The 21,673-nt window shown below is 42.6% G+C and overlaps 1 protein-coding gene across 1 annotated transcript in view; it reads left to right on the top strand.

Annotated features, from left to right (window-relative positions):
• LOC139266083 (stAR-related lipid transfer protein 13-like) overlaps positions 1 to 19,995 on the top strand; it is a 77,067-nt gene extending 57,072 nt beyond the window's left edge. Inside the window, exons 8-10 of the mRNA XM_070883936.1 lie at positions 768 to 985; positions 6,104 to 6,280; positions 12,515 to 19,995. Of these exons, the coding sequence (XP_070740037.1) occupies positions 768 to 985; positions 6,104 to 6,280; positions 12,515 to 12,632 (513 nt within the window). The 3' untranslated portion in view covers positions 12,633 to 19,995. The remainder of the gene's footprint in view (positions 1 to 767; positions 986 to 6,103; positions 6,281 to 12,514) is intronic.
• The last annotated feature ends 1,678 nt before the right edge of the window (positions 19,996 to 21,673 follow it).

Here is a 21,673-nt window from a genome sequence, read left to right as displayed (position 1 = left end):
TCAATGTTAGTAATTCCATATAACCCTATGGGGTGTAGGCCCCTACTGTTTGTAGACAAATCCAGCAAATGCAATGACGCTTAAAAAGGCCCAATATTTCTGCTGGGGAAGAGAGCAGCTGAACAGCTGTGCCTTGTTTTTGTCATGATGAAGTCAGACATGGGTGACACAATGGCACTTTTTAATAAGACTAGTGAAGGAGTGTCAATATGTATGAAGTAGTGCCAGCATTTGTTGATGGAGACTGCTCCTCATTATTTAGGTAAAAATATTCCACTGAATCATTGTGACTGTAGTACCATTGCTGGAACAGCTGTCATTGGCAAAGTAGTTGCTTGTGGTTATCGTTGCATGTCTTCAGAAACCACAACAAATTTGGTAATTGCCAAAGTTATGTGGTTGATGTATTCCATCTGGGGCCGCCTTGTATTGGTGGATTAGTGCATTCGAGAAAAGTTTTCCCTATTTCATGAGCTGATGTGGTGGCGAAGTGGGATAAATATTAATAGGATGGGGAATTGCCTTAAACCCTGGAATTAGGCTAGGAATGAGGTTGAACATTAGTTCCCAAACAGGAAAGAGCAAGTAAATTTGGTAGATATGATTATTATTTTTCTGCAAGGATATTTCCAGCATTGTCCTGATTTTCTGTGATCTCTGATGTGATGCTCATTGTTTGTGGCTCCATCTCTAACAGAGATAGCGAGGATAACACCCACTCAGTGCAACACCTGTAACTTTTTTTTTGTTCTTCCCTGTACTGATAGGTTGGCGACGGACATCCCATTCGCTTATGGAAAGTGACAACTGAGGTAGAAGCGGCCCCTCGCTCTGTGTTAAACCGCCTGCTGCGAGAGCGCCACCTCTGGGATGACGATGTATTGATGGGAAAGGTTGTGGAACATTTGGACAAAAATATTGAAATCTGCCATTATGTTCTGGACAGCATGGCACCTCATCCCAGGCGGGACTTCGTTGTCCTGAGGTAAGACCAGTTAATGCATCGGCAACAATTCATTATCACGGCCCATGACAGTGGCATTGCATTGTAGTTGGGAACCTCTCCCGATTTCTGATTGACCATGTTGAGGAACCTTGTGGTTGATGGAGTATCCTCATCTGAATATTATATATAGTTAAATGCAATTTTCATTGTAACATCACGTAAGAAAAGCTAAAGTCTGGACTTTTGGCTCTTTTGCGCGTTGGGTTTCGCCTCGGAATGGCGAGAAATGGGGCGGCAAGGTCTTCTGCGTCCGATCACAATCCTCGAGTCGGGTTTTGCGGCGGGGCTTAGAAGCACTGCCAGGGAGAGCCGTGCTGGGTGTGCAACGCCTCTCGTTGCGACACCGTTGCGAGTTTTGACTCGCACCCGACCCGTACGCCCCAAAGCGCGCCCCGCGATGACCGCCTGGTAAACCAGAGCATTTCCAGCCATGGCAGCAGCGGTGAGGTAGATAGAGTGCAGAAAAGGTAAGTTCCAGTGTTTCTTCTTTTATTATTTTTTTTAGCAATTTGTGTTGTGGTGGCGTGGGCAATGTTTTTGTAATGTTTATGATTTTTTTTTTTCCCCCTCCCAAGGCCTCTCTCGGAGCGCTCCCGGCCCAGTACTTTAGTTGGCGAGATTCCCATTTTTGCGCCGCAAAAGTTGTACAATGCCTCTCTTCGCGCTGTGCCCCTGGTGCAGGGCCCAGATGGCAAAAATTTCTTCCCAGAGCGTTGACGTTCCCCGGCTGGTAACTTTCCCACCCGCCTCTGTTTTCGCCCCGAAAACAGCAAAACCGAAAATGCCGCAGTGTTTATGCAGGTGGTGCCACTTTCCCCAGTGTGGATTTATTTCACTAACCCTCAAAATATCACAGGAAATAGCTGAAGTAAACTGTTGAAATGTTTCACGTTTACAAGTCATTTTGTGGTAATGAACAGTTTGCAGTGAGTGCAACAGCCAGAAACAGCAGTTTGTACACCTTTGCTTTGTGTGCACATATCTATTTTTGAATGAGAATAATTAGCTTTGGGGTCAAGGCCAAACAGCCTATGTGAATGGTTTCCACTATTCAGTAATTTCTTGTTGAGCACTTTTATGATTTTGCTAGATTTGGTGACCACAGAGCAAATCTTCATGAGCACATTTCTGATGTCACTAACACATAGCAACCAGTGGCTATTGCCCCCACTGAATATAGATCAATGTGTTCCTAAAGATACAAAGGCTGCCTTGAAAAGGAACACCAGATTGAGTGTTCAAATAATTACCTCAAGATCATTTGTTTTAAATGGTCTTGAATGAAATTAGGTTAACTTTGTGAGTGTGCAATGGATCATTTTATTTCAGTGTCAGAAGAGTTTTGCTCATAGAATATACACAACTTTAAACTCAAACTACTTTGGACTTTAACTAAGACTCCAGTTATTGCCTGTTCCAAGCAACCTGGAAAGCTGGATTTTCTGCTAACTTTCCACTTGTTCCAGATTGAACCAGACTGTTCACAACCATGGTGTCATATTTGACCCTGAATGAGCTTGCGACCACATATCTGCACTTATTACCTCTAGACTTCACTACTCCAAAGCACTCTTAGCTGGCCTCCCACATTCTACCCTTCGTAAACTAGAGGTCATCCAAAACTCGGCTGTCCGTGTCCTAACTCAACTCGCACCAAGTCCCGTTCACCCATTACCCCTGTGCTCGCTGACTCTCGGTTAAGCAACGTCTCGATTTCAAAATTATCATCCTTATTTTCAAATTCCTCCATGGCCTTGCCCCTCCCTATCTCTGTAATCTCCTTCAGCCTCACAACCCTCTGAGATGTCTGCGCTCCTCTAATTCTGCCCTCCTTTAACTCTGCCCTATTGAGCATCCCTGATTATAATCGCTCAACCATCGGTGGCCGTGCCTTAAGCTGGCTAGGCCCTAAGCTCCTGAACTGATACGTCCTTACTATACAGTATAAATGCACACGAGGCCCATGCTTGAGAGAAGATCAGTCTGTGACCTGTCCTTTATTCCATAGCACTCAATTGATGGAAGTGGGTGGAGCTTGCCTTGTTATATCTGAAGGTCCAGGTTAGGAGTGTCTCCCACAAGTTCACCACCTAGTGGTCATTATTCTCACAGTGTACAACTTAGGTCAGATTATACATGGGTTACAATGCTGGTTGAATACATGACATGAACTCCCTCCCTTTATCTTTCTGCCTCTTTACCTCTCTTTCCTCCTTTAAGACGCTCCTTAAAACCTACCTCTTTGACCAAGCTTTTGGTCATCTGCCGTAATTTCTTCTTTTGTAGCTCAGTATCACATTTTTGTCTTATAATACTCCTATGAAGCGCCTTGGGACTTTTTACTGTGTTAAAGGCGCTATATAAATACAAGTTGTTGTTGTTTAATGATGGTTCTAAGGTTCTTTAATCATTTTAAACACTTCAGTTAAATCATCCCTCAACCTTCTAAACTCAATGGAATATAAAACAAGTTTGTGTGACCTGTCCTCATAACTTCGCACAGTACCATAAAGGCTCTAGGCAGGATCAGAAATTAATTCCACCACAATGGATTTATAGTTCTATATTAGTAGATTTTGCTACTCAACAAAGCCAGGAAAATATTTCTAATGTTTGAAACTGCCTGTCATTTTATGTTGCTGCACATGTCCATCTCCAGCAGTGACCATTTCTTGCCACCTCCCCAAGTGGCGAGCTCCCGTGCAGATGAGAGTACTATGTTATGATCCAGAATGCACCTGAAAGAGTGGTGGAAGCAGATTCAATAGAAAATGTAAAAAGGGAATTGGATATACTTGAGGTGGAAAAATTTGCAGAGCTGTAGGGCTAATTGGATAACTCTTTCACAGGCACAATGGGCTAAATGGCCTCCTTCTCTGCTGTATGATTTTACAACTAGGAACCATCTAAACATTTAAAATGTGTTTGACCCTAGAAAGTGGTCGGAAACTCTAAATTATTAGCCTCTGGCCCTCTCCTGACTATATTTAGGCCCCGCAATTCAATGGCTGATCACTACTTATTGTTAACATTTGAAACTAATGCTTGTGCCAGTAACCCTGTTTCTGACAGTAACATTTAAAAAATACTTTACCTCTGAGTCTGCTCCCTACTCTGCTTTGGCCCTTTTTCGGCCTCAGGCCTCTGCCTGCATCTCTCCCATAAGAAATTGATGGCCTCTTGTTCCACTCTTTCCATCATCTCAGCCTCGGCTTTTCTCCTGATTCTGACTCCATCCTGTTCTCTGCCCTTTAGCTCCACTCCTGCTGTTACAAAAATGATAGTTAATGTATCTTTGCTAAAAAAATAGCCTGCCCTTTGACCCACTCCCTCCCCTGTTGTTCCCTTTCCTGAGTGTTGTAATCCCATTTCTACCTTAAAAACATACCCGCCGAGAGATTTGTCATGGGCGGTATTGGATCGTCCACCTGTTATACGCAGCGCCTGATATTGCAATCACCGGAACTGAACATCAAGCACTATGTATAATGGGCAGACAATCTGATGCTGCTGCTTTGTGCCATCACCTGAGATCTATTTCTAGCCCATTACTTACTCTACTCGACAACATATCCACTGCTGGTTTCCATCCCTACTCTTGTCCCTCTGACATTTCTGCTGCTCCTCCGCCCCCACCCAGCTCCTTCACTTAGCAGACATCCAGTGCCACTCCCTGTTCTGCTGTGTCCTGGCTCATTCCTACCCCTTTGCCAATTTTGATGTCCTGCCCTCTGGCCCACTTCCCATCCCAATACTGGCTTTATTTTTTATTCTTTAATTCCTGACCTATTTTAATTTTTAACCCACGTTATTCCAGTTTCCTTTTTTCCCTACTCGATCCTGTTACTTTTATTAAGTCCCTATCTCCACAATGGAGTAGATGTAGGCCTGCAATGCCTGGGTGTAAAGTACCACCTGGGTGGAGTGTTTAGAGGAAAATCGAGCAAGGAAAGCTGCACAATGTTTTCAGAGCCCACTTGATTTTCCTTCTATTTAAATTAAAGGTAGTAAAATTGGGCGTGTGTCCTCTGTGCTTTGTTCAGGTGATACTTTACGTTTAGGTGGTACAGGCAGAAATATATCCCTATATCTTTTTTTGTTCCCTCTCTCTTTACAACCCCCCCGAGTACTCCGTTTATGTTCTTCCTCTCTCTGCTTCTTCCTTCCCCCCCCCCCACTACCTGCTTTTGTTACCAAATGTCTATTCCCATGATCTCTTTACTTCTCAACCGATATTCCCCAGTATATATTTCTTTGAACTCCTCAATACTTTTGTTACCGATGCTCATAAATTCCCCAAACCACTTAATTGACTCCACACCTTACCAAATCCTTACAAACCAAGTTACACTTTCCCACAACTAATTGGTCTCAATTACAGTATTAAGTGCCACACCCTATCCATTTCATTCTGAAAGACCATGCTAAAGAATTTTCTGTTTCCGTATCAGGCTATATTAGATTGCTGGGTATATCGCATTATAAGGAGTCTGCCCAAATTTCCTTGCACTGAAACTAACGAATGGAATATCAGATAGGTTCCTTTATAGACGGGAGCTGCTCCCCATCTGATTTTCCAGTCAACCCAATATGTTTAGCGGAGGAACGTGAAAATGTGCCCCTTGTATCCTCTCATTTACCGCCAAAGGAAAAAAAAAACGATTAAAGTTACAAAATCAAGACTTTACAAAGCAGAATGCTTCCCATGTAGATCTATTCATCAGAAAACCTTTGCCTAGCAAGTAACCTGAAACCATATTCTGGAACATTCCAGTCACCTCTCAATTGATTATGTGCAACAACAAGTTGAAGTGCAGGTGTACTTTGCTCACAGTTGGTGTAGACTGGGCTCACACACACTCCACATGCAAGCTGGGTGCAAGTGCAATGTGCTATCAGTCAGTGCATGTGGTTTTGTGCTGTGGGCATATTCTCACTAAGAACTGGATTGAAACAACATCGAAATTACTTCCCGCAGTCCCCTTATAATCAGCGAGCAGAGGATACTTCCATGCCTTTAGTCTGGGCTGAATTTCTAGGGTTGAAAGTCCAGTGTCCAACCCACTGCAGCATGTAATCATTTTGCTTCCATTCTAGGACGTGGCGGGATGATTTACTGAAGGATTTGTGCATTCTGGTAGCGGTTTCTGTTGAGCATGACTCCGTGCACCTGGAAGGAGGTGTGAGAGCAGTGGTCCTCAACTCGCAGTACCTAGTTGAGGCTTGTGGCTCAGGCCGGTCCCGGCTCACGCATATCTCCAGGACTGATCTGAGGTATGTGTTTACTCTGTAATTAATGTTAAAGCATGATTCTGCATAAATTACAGGAATGTGAACATAAAGGGGAGAGAGAGCTGGCCTGGTGACTTGGAATAAGTCTCGGGCACTGGGGTCAACCATCACTCAGATCCAAGTACACCACTTGGTTAAGTTTCAGGAGGTCTCATCCAGGTCACGACACAGAGTGAAAGAGGTGCCCGACATTTTAAAGAGTAGCAACCAGCTACTGTGATGAACTGAAGACCTCAAAGTCCAGTCTTGAATTAGATAATGAAATGTGTGTATTTTTTAATACTTTTCCCCCGTGGATATTGCTGCTGGAAAATAGAGCACTGGAACAGCATCATTTCCTAGTCAAATACAGCACTAGTCAGATGCCGAATAAAGCTGCTTCCAATCTGACCCAACAATGTGTCTCACCCCCAATCTCAGAAGAGCAATCCCCTACTGCCCCAATGTAACATTTTTTTTCATTTGAGAGAGTCAAGACTCATTTCGTATTAGATCTTTACTGACATCAAATAGTGATGCGTGCAATAAAGGTACAGCAGTTATCATGGGTGACTTTAATCTACATATAGATTGGGCCAACCAAATTGGTAGCAATACGGTGGAGGAGGATTTCCTGGAGTGTATAAGGAATGGTTTTCTACACCAATATGTCAAGGAACCAACTAGAGAGCTGGCTATCCTAGACTGGGTGTTGTGTAATGAGAGAGGATTAATTAGCAATCTTGTTGTGCGAGGCCCCTTGGGGAAGAGTGACCATAATATGGTAGAATTCTTTATTAAGATGGAAAGTGACACAGTTAAGTCAGAGACTAGGGTCCTAAACTTAAAGAAAGATAACTTTGATGGTATGACATGTGAATTGGCTAGGATAGACTGCCGAATGATACTGAGAGTTGACAGTGGATAGGCAATGGCAGATATTGAAAGATCACATGGATGAACTTCAATAATTGTACATCCCTGCCTTGCGTAAAAATAAAATGGGGAAGGTGGCTCAACCGTGGCTAACAAGGGAAATTAGGGATAGTGTTAAATCTAAGGAAGAGGCATATAAATTGGACAGAAAAAGCAGCAAACCTGAGGACTGGGAGACATTTAGAATTCAGCAGAAGAGGACAAAAGGTTTAGTTAGGAGGAGGAAAATAGAGTATGAGAGGAAGCTTGCAGGGAACATAAAAAATGATTGCAAAAGCTTCTATAGATATGTGAAGAGAAAAAGATTAATGAAGACAAATGTAGGTCCCTTGCAGTCAGAATCAGGTGAATTTATAATGTGGAACAAAGAAATGGCAGACCAACTGAATAAATACTTTGGTTCTGTCTTCACTAAGGAAGGCACAACTAATCTTCCGGAAATACTAGGGGACCGAGGATCTAGCGAGAAGAAGGAACTGAAGGAAATCCTTATTAGTCAGGAAATTGTGTTAGGGCAATTGATGGGATTGAAGGCCAATAAATCCCCAGGGCCTGATAGTCTGCATCCCAGAGTACTTAAGCAAGTGGCCCTAGAAATAGTGGATGCATTGGTGATCATTTTCCAACATTCTATAGACTTTGGATCAGTTACTATGGATTGGAGGGTAGCTAATGTAACACCACCTTTTAAAAAAGGAGGGAGAGAAAAAACAGGGAATTATAGACCGGTTAGCCTGACATCGGTAGTGGCGAAAATGTTGGAATCAATTATTAAAGATGTAATAGCAGCGCATTGGAAAGCAGTTCCAGGATCGGTCCAAGTCAGCATGGATTTTTGAAAGGGAAATCATGCTTGACAAATCTTCTAGAATTTTTTGAGGATGTAACTAGTAGGGTGGACAAGGGAGAAGCAGTGGATGTGGTGTATTTGGACTTTCAAAAGGCTTTTGACAAGGTCCCACACAAGAGATTAGTGTGCAAAATTAAAGCACATGGCATTGGGGATAATGTATTGACGTGGATAGAGAACTGATTGACAAACAGGAAGCAAAGAGTGGGAATAAACGGGTCCTTTTCAGAATGACAGGCAGTGACTAGTGGGGTACCGCAAGTTTCAGTGCTGGGACACCAGCTATTTACAATATACATTAATGATTTAGATGAGGGAATTGAATGTAATATCTCCAAGTTTGCAGATGACATTAAGCTGGGTGGCAGTGTGAGCTGCGAGGAGGATGCTAAGAGGCTACAGGGTAACTTGGACAGGTTAGGTGAGTGGGCAAATGCATGGCAGATGCAGTATAATGTAGATAAATGTGAGGTTATCCACTTTGGTGACAAAAACAGGAAGGCAGAATATTATCTGAATGGTGACAGATTTGGAAAAGGGGAGGTGCAATGAGACCTGGGTGTCATGGTACATCAGTCATTGAAATTTGGCATGCAGGTACAGCAGGCGGTGAAGACGGCAAATGGCATGTTGGCCTTCATAGCAAAAGAATTGAGTATAGGAGCAAGGAGGTCTGTCTTCAGTTGTACAGGGCCTTGGTGAGGCCACACCTTGAATATTGTGTACAGGTTTGGTCTCCTAATCTGAGGAAGGACATTCTTGCTATTGAGGGTATGCAGCGAAGGTTCACCAGACTGAATCCTGGGATGGCAGGACTGACATATGAAGAAAGATTGGATCGACTAGGCTTATACTCACTGGAATTTAGAAGAATGAGAGGGGATCTCATAGAAACGTATAAAATTCTGACGGGATTGGACAGGTTAGATGCAGGAAGAATGTTCCCGATGTTGGGGAAGTCCAGAACCAGGCGTCACAGTCTAAGGATAAGGGGTAAGTCATTTAGGACTGAGATGAGGAAAAGCTTTGTCACTCAGAGAATTGTGAACCTGTGGAATTCTCTACCACAGAAAGTTGTTGAGGCCAGTTCATTAGATATATTCAAAAGGGAGTTAGATGTGGTTCTTACGGCTAAAGGGATCAAGGGGTATGGAGAGAAAGCAGGAATAGGGTACTGAAGTTGCATGATCATCCATGATCATATTGAATGGTGGTGCAGGCTCGAAGGGCTGACTAGCCTACTCCTGCACCTATTTTCTATGTCTGTCTATGTCTATGACCCAGAGAGCAAAGGTCCGTGACTAACCCACTGTACCACCTGGTGCCTAAGAATAAAAAACACAGAGGAATTGTATAAATTCACAGATTCAGCAAAAGGTGGTGAATTACTGCATTCTTGATAGTGCCAAGTAAACACGTTGACTGAAACAATTCATAGAATGTCCAGTGTATCTTTGGGTCATGGACTGCCTAACATGTTCTTTGATCGTCATCCAGGTCCCTCCTGTTCATTCCTAATATTTTAGAGTTGAATTTCTGCCGGGGTTCTCCTGATTGTCCACCATTATTGCAATGGAGTATCTGTGGAAACCCTGAAGAAATGGTATAGACAGCGTTTATTCCACTTAGAATCATAGAATGGTTACAGCACAGAAGAAGGCCATTCAGTCCATCGAGCTTGTGCCAACTCTCAGCTCGTCCCATTCCCCCGTCCTTTCCCCGTATCCCTGCAAATATTTTTCCTTCAGATATTTATCCAACTCACTTTTGAAAGATAAACTTGAGTCTGCCTCCACCACCTGTTCAGGCCGTGCATTCCAGATCTTAACTACTCGCTGCATAAAATAGTTTTTCTTACATCGCCTTTGGTTCTTGTACCAATCACCTTAAATCTGTGCCCTCTGGTTCTTGACCCTTCTGCCAATGGGAACCATTTCTTTCTGTCATTGAAAGTTGGCATGCAGGTACAGCAGGCGGTGAAGAAGGCAAATGGCATGTTGGCCTTCACAGCTAGGGGATTTGAGTATAGAAGCAAGGAGGTCTTACTGTAGTTGTACAGGGCCTTGGTGAGGCCTCACCTGGAATATTGTGTTCAGTTTTGGTCTCCTAATCTGAGGAAGGACATTCTTGCTATTTGAGGGAGTGCAGCAAAGATTCACCAGACTGATTCCAGGGATGGCTGGACTGACATATGAGGAGAGACTGGATCAACTGGGCCTTTATACACAGGAGTTTAGAAGGATGAGAGGGGATCTCATAGAAACGTATAAGATTCTGACGGGACGGGACAGGTTAGGTATGGGAAGAATGTTCCCGATGTTGGGGAAGTCCAGAACCAGGGGACACAGTCTTAGGATAAGGGGTAGGCCATTTAGGACTGAGATGAGGAGAAACGTCTTCACTCAGAGAGTTGTTAACCTGTGGAATTCCCTGCCGCAGAGAGTCGTTGATGCCAGTTCATTGGATATATTCAAGAGGGAGTTAGATATGGTCCTTACGGCTAAAGAGATCAAGGGGTATGGAGAGAAAGCGGGAAAGGGGTACTGAGGTGAATGATCAGCCTATTGAATGGTGGTGCAGGCTCAAAGGGCCGAATGGTCTACTCCTGCACCTATTTTCTATGTTTCTATGTTTCTATCTACTCTGTCCAGACCCCTCATGATTTTGAACACCTCTATCAAATCTCCTCTCAATTGCCCCAAGGAGAACAACCCCAGCTTCTCCAGTCTATCAACGTAACTGAAGTCCCTCACTCCTGGAATCATTCTTGTAAATCCTCTCTGCTCCTTCTCGAAGGCTTTCACATTCTTCCTACGGTGTGGTACCCAGAATTGGGCACAGTTCTCCAGTTGAGGCCGAACTAGTGTTTTATTTCGGTTCATCATCATTTCCACACTTTTGTACTCTGTGCTGCTGGTTTATGGAAGCCTTGGATCCCATAAGTCTTTTTAGCTGTTTTCTCAATCTGCCCTGCCACCTTCAACGATTTGTGCACACAAAACCTCCAGCTCTCTCTTTTTGTGCACCCCCTTCAGGATTGTACCCTTTAGTTTATATGTCCTCTTATCATTCTTTCTACTAAAATGTGTCACTTCAAACTTTTCTTGGTTAAATTTCATTTGCCATGTGTCTGCCCATTTCACCAGCCTGATTATGCCTTCCTGAAGTCTATCCCTATCCTCCTCACTGTTCACTACACTTCCAAGTTTTGTGTCACCTGCAAATTTTGAAGTTGTGCCCTGTACACCCAGTCCAAGTCATTAATATATATCAAGAAAAGCAGTGGTCCTAGTACGGAACACCACTATAGACCTTCCTCCAGTCAGAAAAACAACCATTCACCACTACTCTCTGATTCCTGTCAGTTAGCCAACTCTGTATTATACTGCCACTGTCCCTTTTATTCCATGGGCTTCAACTTTGCTGGCAAGCCTATTATGTGGCACTTTGTCGAATGCCTTTTGGAAATCCATGCACACCACGTCAACCGCATTGCCCTCATCAACCCTCTGTTGTCTCATCAAAAAATTTGATCAAGTTGGTTAAACACGATTTGCTTTTAACAAATCCGTGCTGGCTTTCTTTAATTAATCCACACCTATCCAAGTGACTATTAATTTTATCTCTGATTCTCTGAGGTTTCTGCAGGTCCTCTGCCAAAGTTATTATGGATGATTAGGAGAAGCTCAGAGGAAATGCAACCCCTTTATTTCTAAATAAGAGTAATATTGCCCCATTTCAAACTATTTTCTGAAAGACTGTGCACCATCCTCTTTAGATACTGAGCAGACATGACCTAAGCTTCTATGATTCTGCTGGGAGCCATTACATCAATAATGGCTCACCCTATCCCTCCAAACTCTCCCCTCCCTCCATATGGAAGTTCCTGGCCTCTATTTGATGCCTTCCCCCATCTTCTCTGATCATGACACGTGGAGATCCAAGAATATATCTTTTTCTACCAAAGAGTGGTTAGTTTCATCATATTCCACATTGAGTGCAGCATTTCTTTTACAGCAGCACTAACCCCAAGTTCAGATCTTCATATAAAGCTTCCCCTGACAGCTATGCATCTTTTAGGTGACATGTTCCTGAATAACACCTGGATTATTTAAAGTGCTCTACATTCTACAAAGAAGGAGGTTAATAGTATAGAAAATATTAATGGTGTACAATATTACTTCCAAGTAAGCCAGTAAAGCAGAATTAGAAGACATAAATGGAAATTAGTGAAAACTAATTTTAAAACTGATATTGGGAAGATCTCTTTTACTCAAACTGTGATGACTGTTTGGAATAATTTGTTGGTTGGAATAGCATTGGCAGAAACATTAGAAATGTTTTTAATGTTAGCTGGATGTTATAATGAGTGCGTTAGGGTATTGATGGGATGAATATTATTTTCTTGTCCTTGACTTTTCTTATGTTTCTATTTTCTCTCTTTTTCTCAGGGGCCGGACTCCAGATTGGTACAATAAGGTCTCTGGATACCTATGCGCTGTAGAGGTTGCTAGGATACGGGACTCCTTTCTACCATCAAACCCACGAGGACTAGAGACCAAAATCTGAAATGAGCTGACCATGCAAGCAGGAGAAAGACATCTTTTATGAGTATGCCCTGTTGGCAACTGTCATTGAATGATGATCAGTCTTCTAACTATCCCAGCTAGACAAGTCACATCACAAGATGGGTTCACTTGAAGAAGGCCATTTGGTGACATACTTGCAGTATACCAGCCTTTCTGTCTTCCTATTACAATCAACCTTCCTGCTAAGCTGCGTGGCGGCACAGCGGCCTGGAGGTCCCGCACAGGCCGCTCACTGGCTCCTGTATAGGGAAACTGCGCATGCGCAAACATTTAAATGGGCAGCTCAGCCACTTAAAGGGACTGTTCATCAAAAAAAAGAGGGAACATTTGATTACAATATCCAGCTGTTTCTTTAATGTATCTGGTACCCTGGCTGCAACCATCCTTTTGTGTAAAGAAATCCTTCCTGGCATCTGACTCACAGAACCAAGATCTTCAAATGATAGTAATATAATTATTACTTTGATCGGTTTTAGCACTAATGTAGTGATGGGTTGGTGAGATGCCTTTAAGAAGAGATTGTTCCTCTTTCCAGTGTCTTGGGTTTTAATCTTGTCGTCTGTTTATGTGGCTTTAATCCCTTAACTGCTGACATTCTTGCACACATGCATTTGGGGCAAAGAAAAGGACTATCTTAAATTGTGCTCAAAGTTGTTAAAACTGTACTGATCTAGCATGGTTTGAATTGCTGTAAAGCTGTTCATAACGATATTCCCAACAACACATTCAGCTAGTAAAAAAGATAAATGTCAGGATATGCCTCGGAAGTGGGGGTGGAGGCTGTTAAACAATGGAATAAGGAAATATGAGAAGGGTTTGGAATGTCAAGTTCCAGAAAAGTGTTTACTGCGTGTGGGGAAGTATTGGCTGGGGGCTGTCGAGGGGAGGGTGTGTGAATTGGTTGCCAAACTGAAATGGAATGGTGCGTTTGGTATGGGCTGATACCGGCTGACAATACTGGACGTTTATACCTTCTGAGGTTATTCTATTTAACCTCATGCTCGTATAAGATTATGTACATATTTCTATAAGAGTATCGTACTCAATTTTATGCTCCACATTCACGATGCAGGGTATCTTGATATAGTAATCTTTGTGTACCTGTAAATAATAACCCACATATATATATATATATACATATATATATATATATATATAGATTTAAAGGTATATATTCTGTCTCCTTTTTCCTGTTCTCTCTGCACATTGCATTGCTTGTACAATACCTGATGGCGGTGACAGGCAATGGTGCTCTCTGCCCCGGCTAATGTGAAGCCAAACACTAAGGAATGACCAATTTTCTTTACCCCCTTACCTCTATGAATTAATGCAAAGTGTCTGCTCCCCCAGTCACCCCCCCCCCAACCCCCCCTCCCGGGCCCAGCCCCACCGCCACACTCCTGCAGCGCTGTAGTTGAAATGAAGAAACCCAGTGTTGTGGGAGAACAGTTAGTGTGTGCACACATTTCACCACTGCTGGTGGTTGGACATGGTTTGTAGTTTTTATGGACATAATCATGGAATGAATCCAGCCTTTTCTAATAATGGTGTCTTTCAGTGCCGATTTGTCAATGCACGCTCGTTTTCTTAAGTGCCCAGGAGGTTTTTCGGGAGTGGTCAGATATGCCGACCTAGGAGGAAAACATTTTGGTCAAACTGCGAAAAATTGAAAAAAACGGCGCAGACATGAGGGGCCCCCAATGACGTAAAAGAAATGGTCTAGAAAAATTGTAACTAAGTCAGTTACGCCGGCGCAGATCGCAGGGGGAAACTTGGAAAAAAATAAATACGCTAGCAAAAACGGCGCACGCCAAAAAAACAGTGCAAATGACCAGGGAAAATTGAGCCCATAATGTGCATAGTGGTGAATGAAGAGGGAAAATGTAGATTCAGAATATACTGGCCTTAATTAGAAAAGGCTGGATTCACAGACTGTGATCTGCAAAAGAACACAAGAAAGTACTGAGAGAAAAGCCCACTAGGCCAATCCAACTCTCTTCATTCAGAGTCTATGTGCAATTATGTTATTGTGTTATCTCCTCCCAACTATCTTATGATCTCATCATTTAAGGAACATTAAGTTCATTTGCCTCCCTCCTCTGAAAATAAAATCAACCCGTGTTGTTAATATCTCATTAATACACTCAATCCTCCTTTTCAACAGATATCAACCAAGCTTACTCTTTTAAAGGTATCAGTTAGCCCCATCAGTTACCTTCTCTGGGAGTCTCTCCCACATTCCCATAATCCTGTGGGGAGAAATGCTTTGTCTAATCTCTAACCTTGCTTGAAGCTTGTGAATTTTGGATGTGTCCTCTTAACCTATGCCCATAGACCAAGTTAAATAGCTTATCTAAACCTTTAATTATTTGGAGATGGTATTATGTCTCCCCTCGGTCTTCTCCAGTGAAAATAAGTATAGTTACTTGAGCCTTTCTTTAGAACTTAGTCCCTGAAGGCCTGAAATATTGCTGGTCACTCACCGCTGAATCATTTCTAATGTAGCTGGATACTTTTTGTGGTAAGGTGCACAGTGTTCTCCAGAACTGGCCTCACAATTGATATGTACAATGTCATTATAACTTGTTCTGATTTGTAGTCTATTGCCCTCCAGATACACACCAAACTGTTGCACACTGACCACATTCTTACAGGGTATGGTCAATGATCATTCCCAAATCCTTTTGCCTTTGAGCTTCTGTGAGTGGAGCCCCAGGCTGGTGATCATCTTCCCAACTAATTCCAAGTTGATAATGTTTCACTTCAAATGAATTATTTCCTGGTATCTCTCCCTTTCTGAAAGTCCAGTGGTGTTATCCCCTTTAAGGGTACTCATTTGTTGCATCCCGGTGGGCTTGAGCGTCGCCCTTGCTCCACAATTTTTAGGAGTCGTCTTTCACGTTATTGCAAGTTGCTTCATGGTCCCTAGGTGCTACTGATAATGCTGAAGTCATGGGTTTGATCTCCACATAGGCAGAGCCTGGTTTGCAAGCCAACCATTTATATCGCTAATTTTGTAGTTTTATTACTTTTATTAGTTTGTCTTCTTTACTCCCTGGAGCATCAGCAGAGTTGATCCTGTAAAGGAGGAACTACTTCTATCTAGTGCGGTTAGGCTTGCCCAGCTCCATAACTCCATTGGCCTACTTAAAATAAGACTCTTTCATGTTATGCTGAGTGGTCCTTGAATATCAACATGTAGGCCCAGATCTGGTGCCCTCCCTCCATCGATTTATGGATAGAACTGGGGCAGGCAAAGGCAGAAAATGCTTCTGCCTATTTTTAGGCCCATCAGATTTCCTGGTGACATTCAGTACGGCCACCCATATATAGGCAGATATATGGATACCAGATTCAAATGACGGAAATACATGATCTAATGCGTTTTGATTCATAGCAGCATTGGATGCCCAGGGACACCTGTTCATCCCTGGCATTTAGCATTGCTATGGTAGTGGGGGTGAGCAGTTTAAAGCCGGAGTGCTGGGATATCCATACAATCGATTGTAGAGTGGTCGATTGCACAAGTTATCGTGGCAAACCTTAAAAAAAAAAGTATGACTGGCAGGTCAAAGGCTGTGGCTACATGGGTTTCTGTGGCAGGTTTGTTGTGGTCTGCTGCAGCAAATCCCTTCCCCTATTACTATTGGCTACTTTACTAAGGCGGAAGATCGGCCCAAGATCAGGGAGTAGCTGTGTGGTTAGGGGGAGGGGGTTCCCACCATGCTGGATATGTGCCCAGGGTTGCCAACTATTTGAAGAATAATTTCTAGGATATTGCAGCGAGCAAACCAGGAGAAAACCCACTAAACAAAATTGTTTTGTTCAAATTTTCTTTGAACACTTTCACTGATTACTTACAAAAATATTGGAGAGGGGGGAAAAAAGGCTGTTTCACTAACAGTCAAGATTAATCTATTTGGGTAAAAAAGAGTCTGTTCCCTTTCCAATTGGCCATGGGGAGGTAGTGCGACTGGAGGATGGACCAATGGTAGTAGTGTGGGGGCAGGGCGATTCGAGGTGGGAGGTCACGTGATGAATCCTCCAGGAATATACCCAACTAGAGTTGGCAACCCTAGATGTGCCCCATTTCTGCAAAAAATTAATAACTGGGCCACCGTGTTGATCGGTTCACTGGATGACTTCCATAACCAGAGGGTATCGATGGAACTTTTGTTGAGATGTCACCTGATCTTTACGTCTTTGATTTGAATTTGTTATTTGTTATCTTTGACAGTTTGTTTCAACTAGTCCTGATGGGCTGCATCTGCATCTATATTGCTCCTTGCATCTTTAATAGGGAGGCAATTGATGTGCCCCATAGTGCTGCGTTTAGCACGGTCTCACAGTCCCAGTAGGAACCTTTAATGTTATTTTCCATGATTTAAATCTTATGATAGTTAAGTTATTTGTGTTGCTTTTGTTTCGTTTGAGGACTTTTAATGATGCCACTGTACAAGGGGAGGAACTTGATGTACCCTGATGGAATTGGATTTTTAATTCCGCAGTACCGACAGCCTGTGAATACTACCACTGGTTATTTTTACCACCGGTTACCCTAATAACAATCCTCGACTTCCATTTAATAAAAATACAATTTGACCAATAGATCCAAAAATATTCATAGTGTACTTTAATTCTTTTTAAATGCTATAGTTTAAAACACAAAAAGACTTTGAACAGCAAGCAAGCAACACATTAGAAATCTGGTGATGCATGTTAGAATTTTATTCACTGTTTTCTGCTGCTTCAGTTTGTCGCCATTTTCAGACACAGTGATTAATCCTCCAGGCCCCTTGGGGAAGAGTGACCATAATATGGTAGAATTCTTTATTAAGATGGAGAGTGACACGGTTAATTCAGAGACTAGGGTCCTGAACTTAAGGAAAGGTAACTTCGATGGTATGAGACGTGAATTGGCTAGAATAGACTGGCAAATGATACTTAAAGGATTCACTGTGGCTAGGCAATGGCAAACATTTAAGGATCACATGGATGAACTTCAACAATTGTACATCCCTGTCTGGAGTAAAAATAAAATGGGGAAGGTGGCTCAACCGTGGCTAACAAGGGAAATTAAGAATAGTTTTAAATCCAAGGAAGAGGCATATAAATTGGCCAGAAAAAGCAGCAAACCTGAGGACTGGGACTAATTTAGAATTCAACAGAGAAGGACAAAGGGTTTAATTAGGAGGGGGAAAATAGAGTATGAGAGGAAGCTTGCCGGGAACATAAAAACTGACTGCAAAAGCTTCTATAGCTATGTGAAGAGAAAAAGATTAGTGAAGACAAACATAGGTCCCTTGCAGTCAGATTCAGGTGAATTTATAACTGGGAACAAAGAAATGGCAGACCAGTTGAACAAATACTTTGGTTCTGTCTTCACGAAGGAAGACACAAATAACCTTCCGGAAGTACTAGGGGACCGAGGGTCTAGTGAGAAGGAGGAACTGAAGGATATCCTTATTAGGTGGGAAATTGTGTTAGGGCAATTGATGGGATTGAAGGCCGATAAATCCCAAGGGCCTGATAGTCTGCTTCCCAGAGTACTTAGGGAAGTGGTCCTAGAAATAGTGGATGCATTGGTGATCATTTTCCAACAGTCTATCAACTCTGGATCAGTTCCTATGGACTGGAGGGTAGCTAATGTAACACCACTTTTTAAGAAAGGATGGAGAGAGAAAACAGGTAATTATAGATTGGTTAGCCTGACATCAGTAGTGGGGAAAATGTTGGAATCAATTATTAAAGATGAAATAACAGCACATTTGGAAAGCAGTGACAGGATCAGTCCAAGTCAGCATGGATTTATGAAAGGGAAATCATGATTGACAAATCTTCTGGAATTTTTTGAGGATGTAACTAGTAGAGTAGACAAGGGAGAACCAGTGGATGTGGTGTATTTGGACATTCAAAAGGCTTTTGACAAGGTTCCACACAAGAGATTGGTGTGCAAAATCAAAGCACATGGTATTGGGGGTAATGTACTGACGTGGATAGAGAACTGGTTGGCAGACAGGAAGCAGAGAGTTGGGATAAACAGGTCCTTTTCAGAATGGCAGGCAGTGACTAGTGGAGTGCCGCAGGGCTCGGTGCTGGGACCCCAGCTATTTACAATATACTTTAATGATTTAGATGAAGGAATCGAGTGTAATATCTCCAAGTTTGCAGATGACACTAAACTGGGTGGTGGTGTGAGCTGTGAGGTGGACATTAAGAGGCTGCAGAGTGACTTGGGCAGGTTAGGTGAATTTGCAAATGCATGGCAGATGTAGTATAATGTGGATAAATGTGAGGTTATCCAATTTGGGGGCAAAAACACGAAGGCGGAATATTATCTGAATGGCGGCAGATTAGGAAAAGGGGAGGCGCAACGAGACCTGGGTGTCATGGTACATCAGTCATTGAAAGTTGGCATGCAGGTACAGCAGGCGGTGAAGAAGGCAAATGGTATGTTGGCCTTCATAGCGAGGGGATTTGAGTATAGGAGCAGGGAGGTCTTACTGCAGTTATACAGGGCCTTGGTGAGGCCTCACCTGGAATATTGTGTTCAGTTTTGGTCTCCTAATCTGAGGAAGGACGTTCTTGCTATTGAAGGAGTGCAGCGATGGTTCACCAGACTCATTCCCGGGATGGCTGGACTGACACATGAGGAGACACTGGATCGACTGGGCCTTTATTCACTGGAGTTTAGAAGGATGAGAGGGGATCTCATAGAAACACATAAAATTCTGACGGGACTGGACAGGTTAGATGCAGGAAGAATGTTCCCGATGTTGGGGAAGCCCAGAACCAGGACCAGGACCAGAACCAGAACAGTTTAAGGATAAGGGGTAAGCCATTTAGGACTGAGATGAGGAGAAACTTCTTCACTCAGAGAGTTGTTAACCTGTGCAATTCCCTACTGCAGAGAGTTGTTGATGCCAATTCATTGGATATATTCAAGAGGGAGTTAGATATGGCTCTTACGGCTAAAGGGATCAAGGGGTATGGAGAGAAAGCAGGAAAGGGGTACTGAGGTGAATGATCAGCCATGATCTTATTGAATGGTAGTGCAGGCTCGAAGGGCCGAATGGCCTACTCCTGCACCTATTTTCTATTTTTCTAAATGTGTTGCACTGGGATCACTTGGTGCTTGTGAGCCCAGACTAGTATTGCTGCTGGAGAGTATGTACTAGCAGTCGCAAGATGGTATTATTTGCGATGGCCTGACATGTATGTATAAAGTGTGCGGTGCTAGGTAGCTCAGTGCTGTCAGTGGTTACATGTTGCTATGGCCGAGAGCACTCACTTGGCCTTGACAACACCTATGAGCCTAATTAGGAACCAATGAAATGTTTGGAGTGGGGGGGAGTGGGGGAGAGTGGGGGATGACAATTTGATTGGAATGCTAACACTTAGCACTAACTACTAATTGTTGTTTTATTATTTTCAACCATCTTATTTGGGGATTTTTAAAATATTGCAAACATATTGCTATAGGTTAGACAATAACAATGAATTTTCTGGAATTTTAAGGCCTGGCCCTTTTGGCTTTGGGGTGTATGATTCATACCTCAGTATTATGTAGCTTACTTCTTTTTGCCTGGAGAGAACTTATTCCTGGAACATGGAGCCTTGCGATCATGGATAGGTCTTGCTGCAGCAGGGTGGGTGAAAAAGAGCTTTACGTTAGCTGGAGGATGATCTCTCTGTGAACCTGGAAAAGTCAGATCTTCTGCTAGTAAATTCTATTCAATAGATCATTTCAATACTACCTGGAAGTGTAGCTGTTCTTGAGCTAGAATAGACTCTCGTGTTGAATTTTACTGAATTATATGTGAAACAGTTTTGTGTTTCAATTGTTAAATAATGAAGAAAAACTATTTTTTCCCCCCGAAATCTTCAATGCAATTGTTTTTTCCTTTGCATTGCCATCATTTCACATTTAATCTTTACATATCTTTCACGTGCCAATTATTGTGAAATTTTTACTTGGCTGACCAAGAATCAAGGTGGTGCCAACTGAGAGTCTGTTTTGCAGAAAAATGCTTCACAGAGCATTTGAAATGTCTTGCCATTGCGTAAAGAGCATAAATTAAAACTCAGTCACGTGGAACTTGACAGCAAAGATTGTGGACAGATAATCGATTCCTGTTAATTCCACCATCTTTGATTGTGTCACTGTGCCCTTCCTATTGCTAGTTATAGCTTTGGCTGATCTAAATAGTTGGCATAACACTTCCTGTTTGGCTGCGATCCTGCAGAGTACCATGAGCTCTTTCAGTGAGGTGGCAGCTATTGGTTATAGTATTATAATTGTCCTCTGTGACTTTCCCTCAGGTTGCATCAGAACCTGAAAGATTTAGTTTTAATTCAGTCCAATCTAATTGTATAGACCTGCCTTCATCCAGCTGAATCACAACCAAAACCCCATGTTTTTCTTTTGGCTGGTTGGATCTGGGGGCATGCCTCTTCCCTTCAAGTGCATTAGCTGCAAGTTAAAATCTCTCGCTGCACTCTAGGGTAGAAGGGAAATGAGAAGTGGCTCAGCTTTGTTGTGAACAAGGACTTGGATGATGGGCCTTCTATAGCAATTTCTAAATTATTTTGTTCTTGTGTTGCGTCTAAGAGCCAGAAGATGACCACGCAATCTTCAAGATAGATGGGGTTGAATTTTTGAGTACAATAGAGATAAGTTAATCTGGGTTCAAAGGAAAATGTAGCTCAGCAATTTAAGAGGCTGAGGTGAGCTTCTCAAAGGAAGCTGGAAGAGGGAAGATGTGGGAGTGGAGAGAAATAATAAAATAACACATACCATGATGTGAGGGTAAAAGATCTGCAACCCATGCATATTAGAGAGGACACCAGCAATAATAGCTATTTCTGTTTATGGAAAGAAGTGATACATGGAAAATTCACATGTGAGCCTCCTAATAAGGTTTGGACTGCATCTCAAAATATGTGCCTATATTCTGTGAATAAGCATTTTAGTTTTCTTTAAACAAATGTGAAGTAGTGTAACAATGGAACTCAAACTGC

The sequence above is a fragment of the Pristiophorus japonicus genome, chromosome 6, assembly GCF_044704955.1.
Source record: "Pristiophorus japonicus isolate sPriJap1 chromosome 6, sPriJap1.hap1, whole genome shotgun sequence".
NCBI lineage: Eukaryota > Metazoa > Chordata > Chondrichthyes > Pristiophoridae > Pristiophorus > Pristiophorus japonicus.
This window is presented reverse-complemented; position numbering and strand designations above follow the sequence as displayed.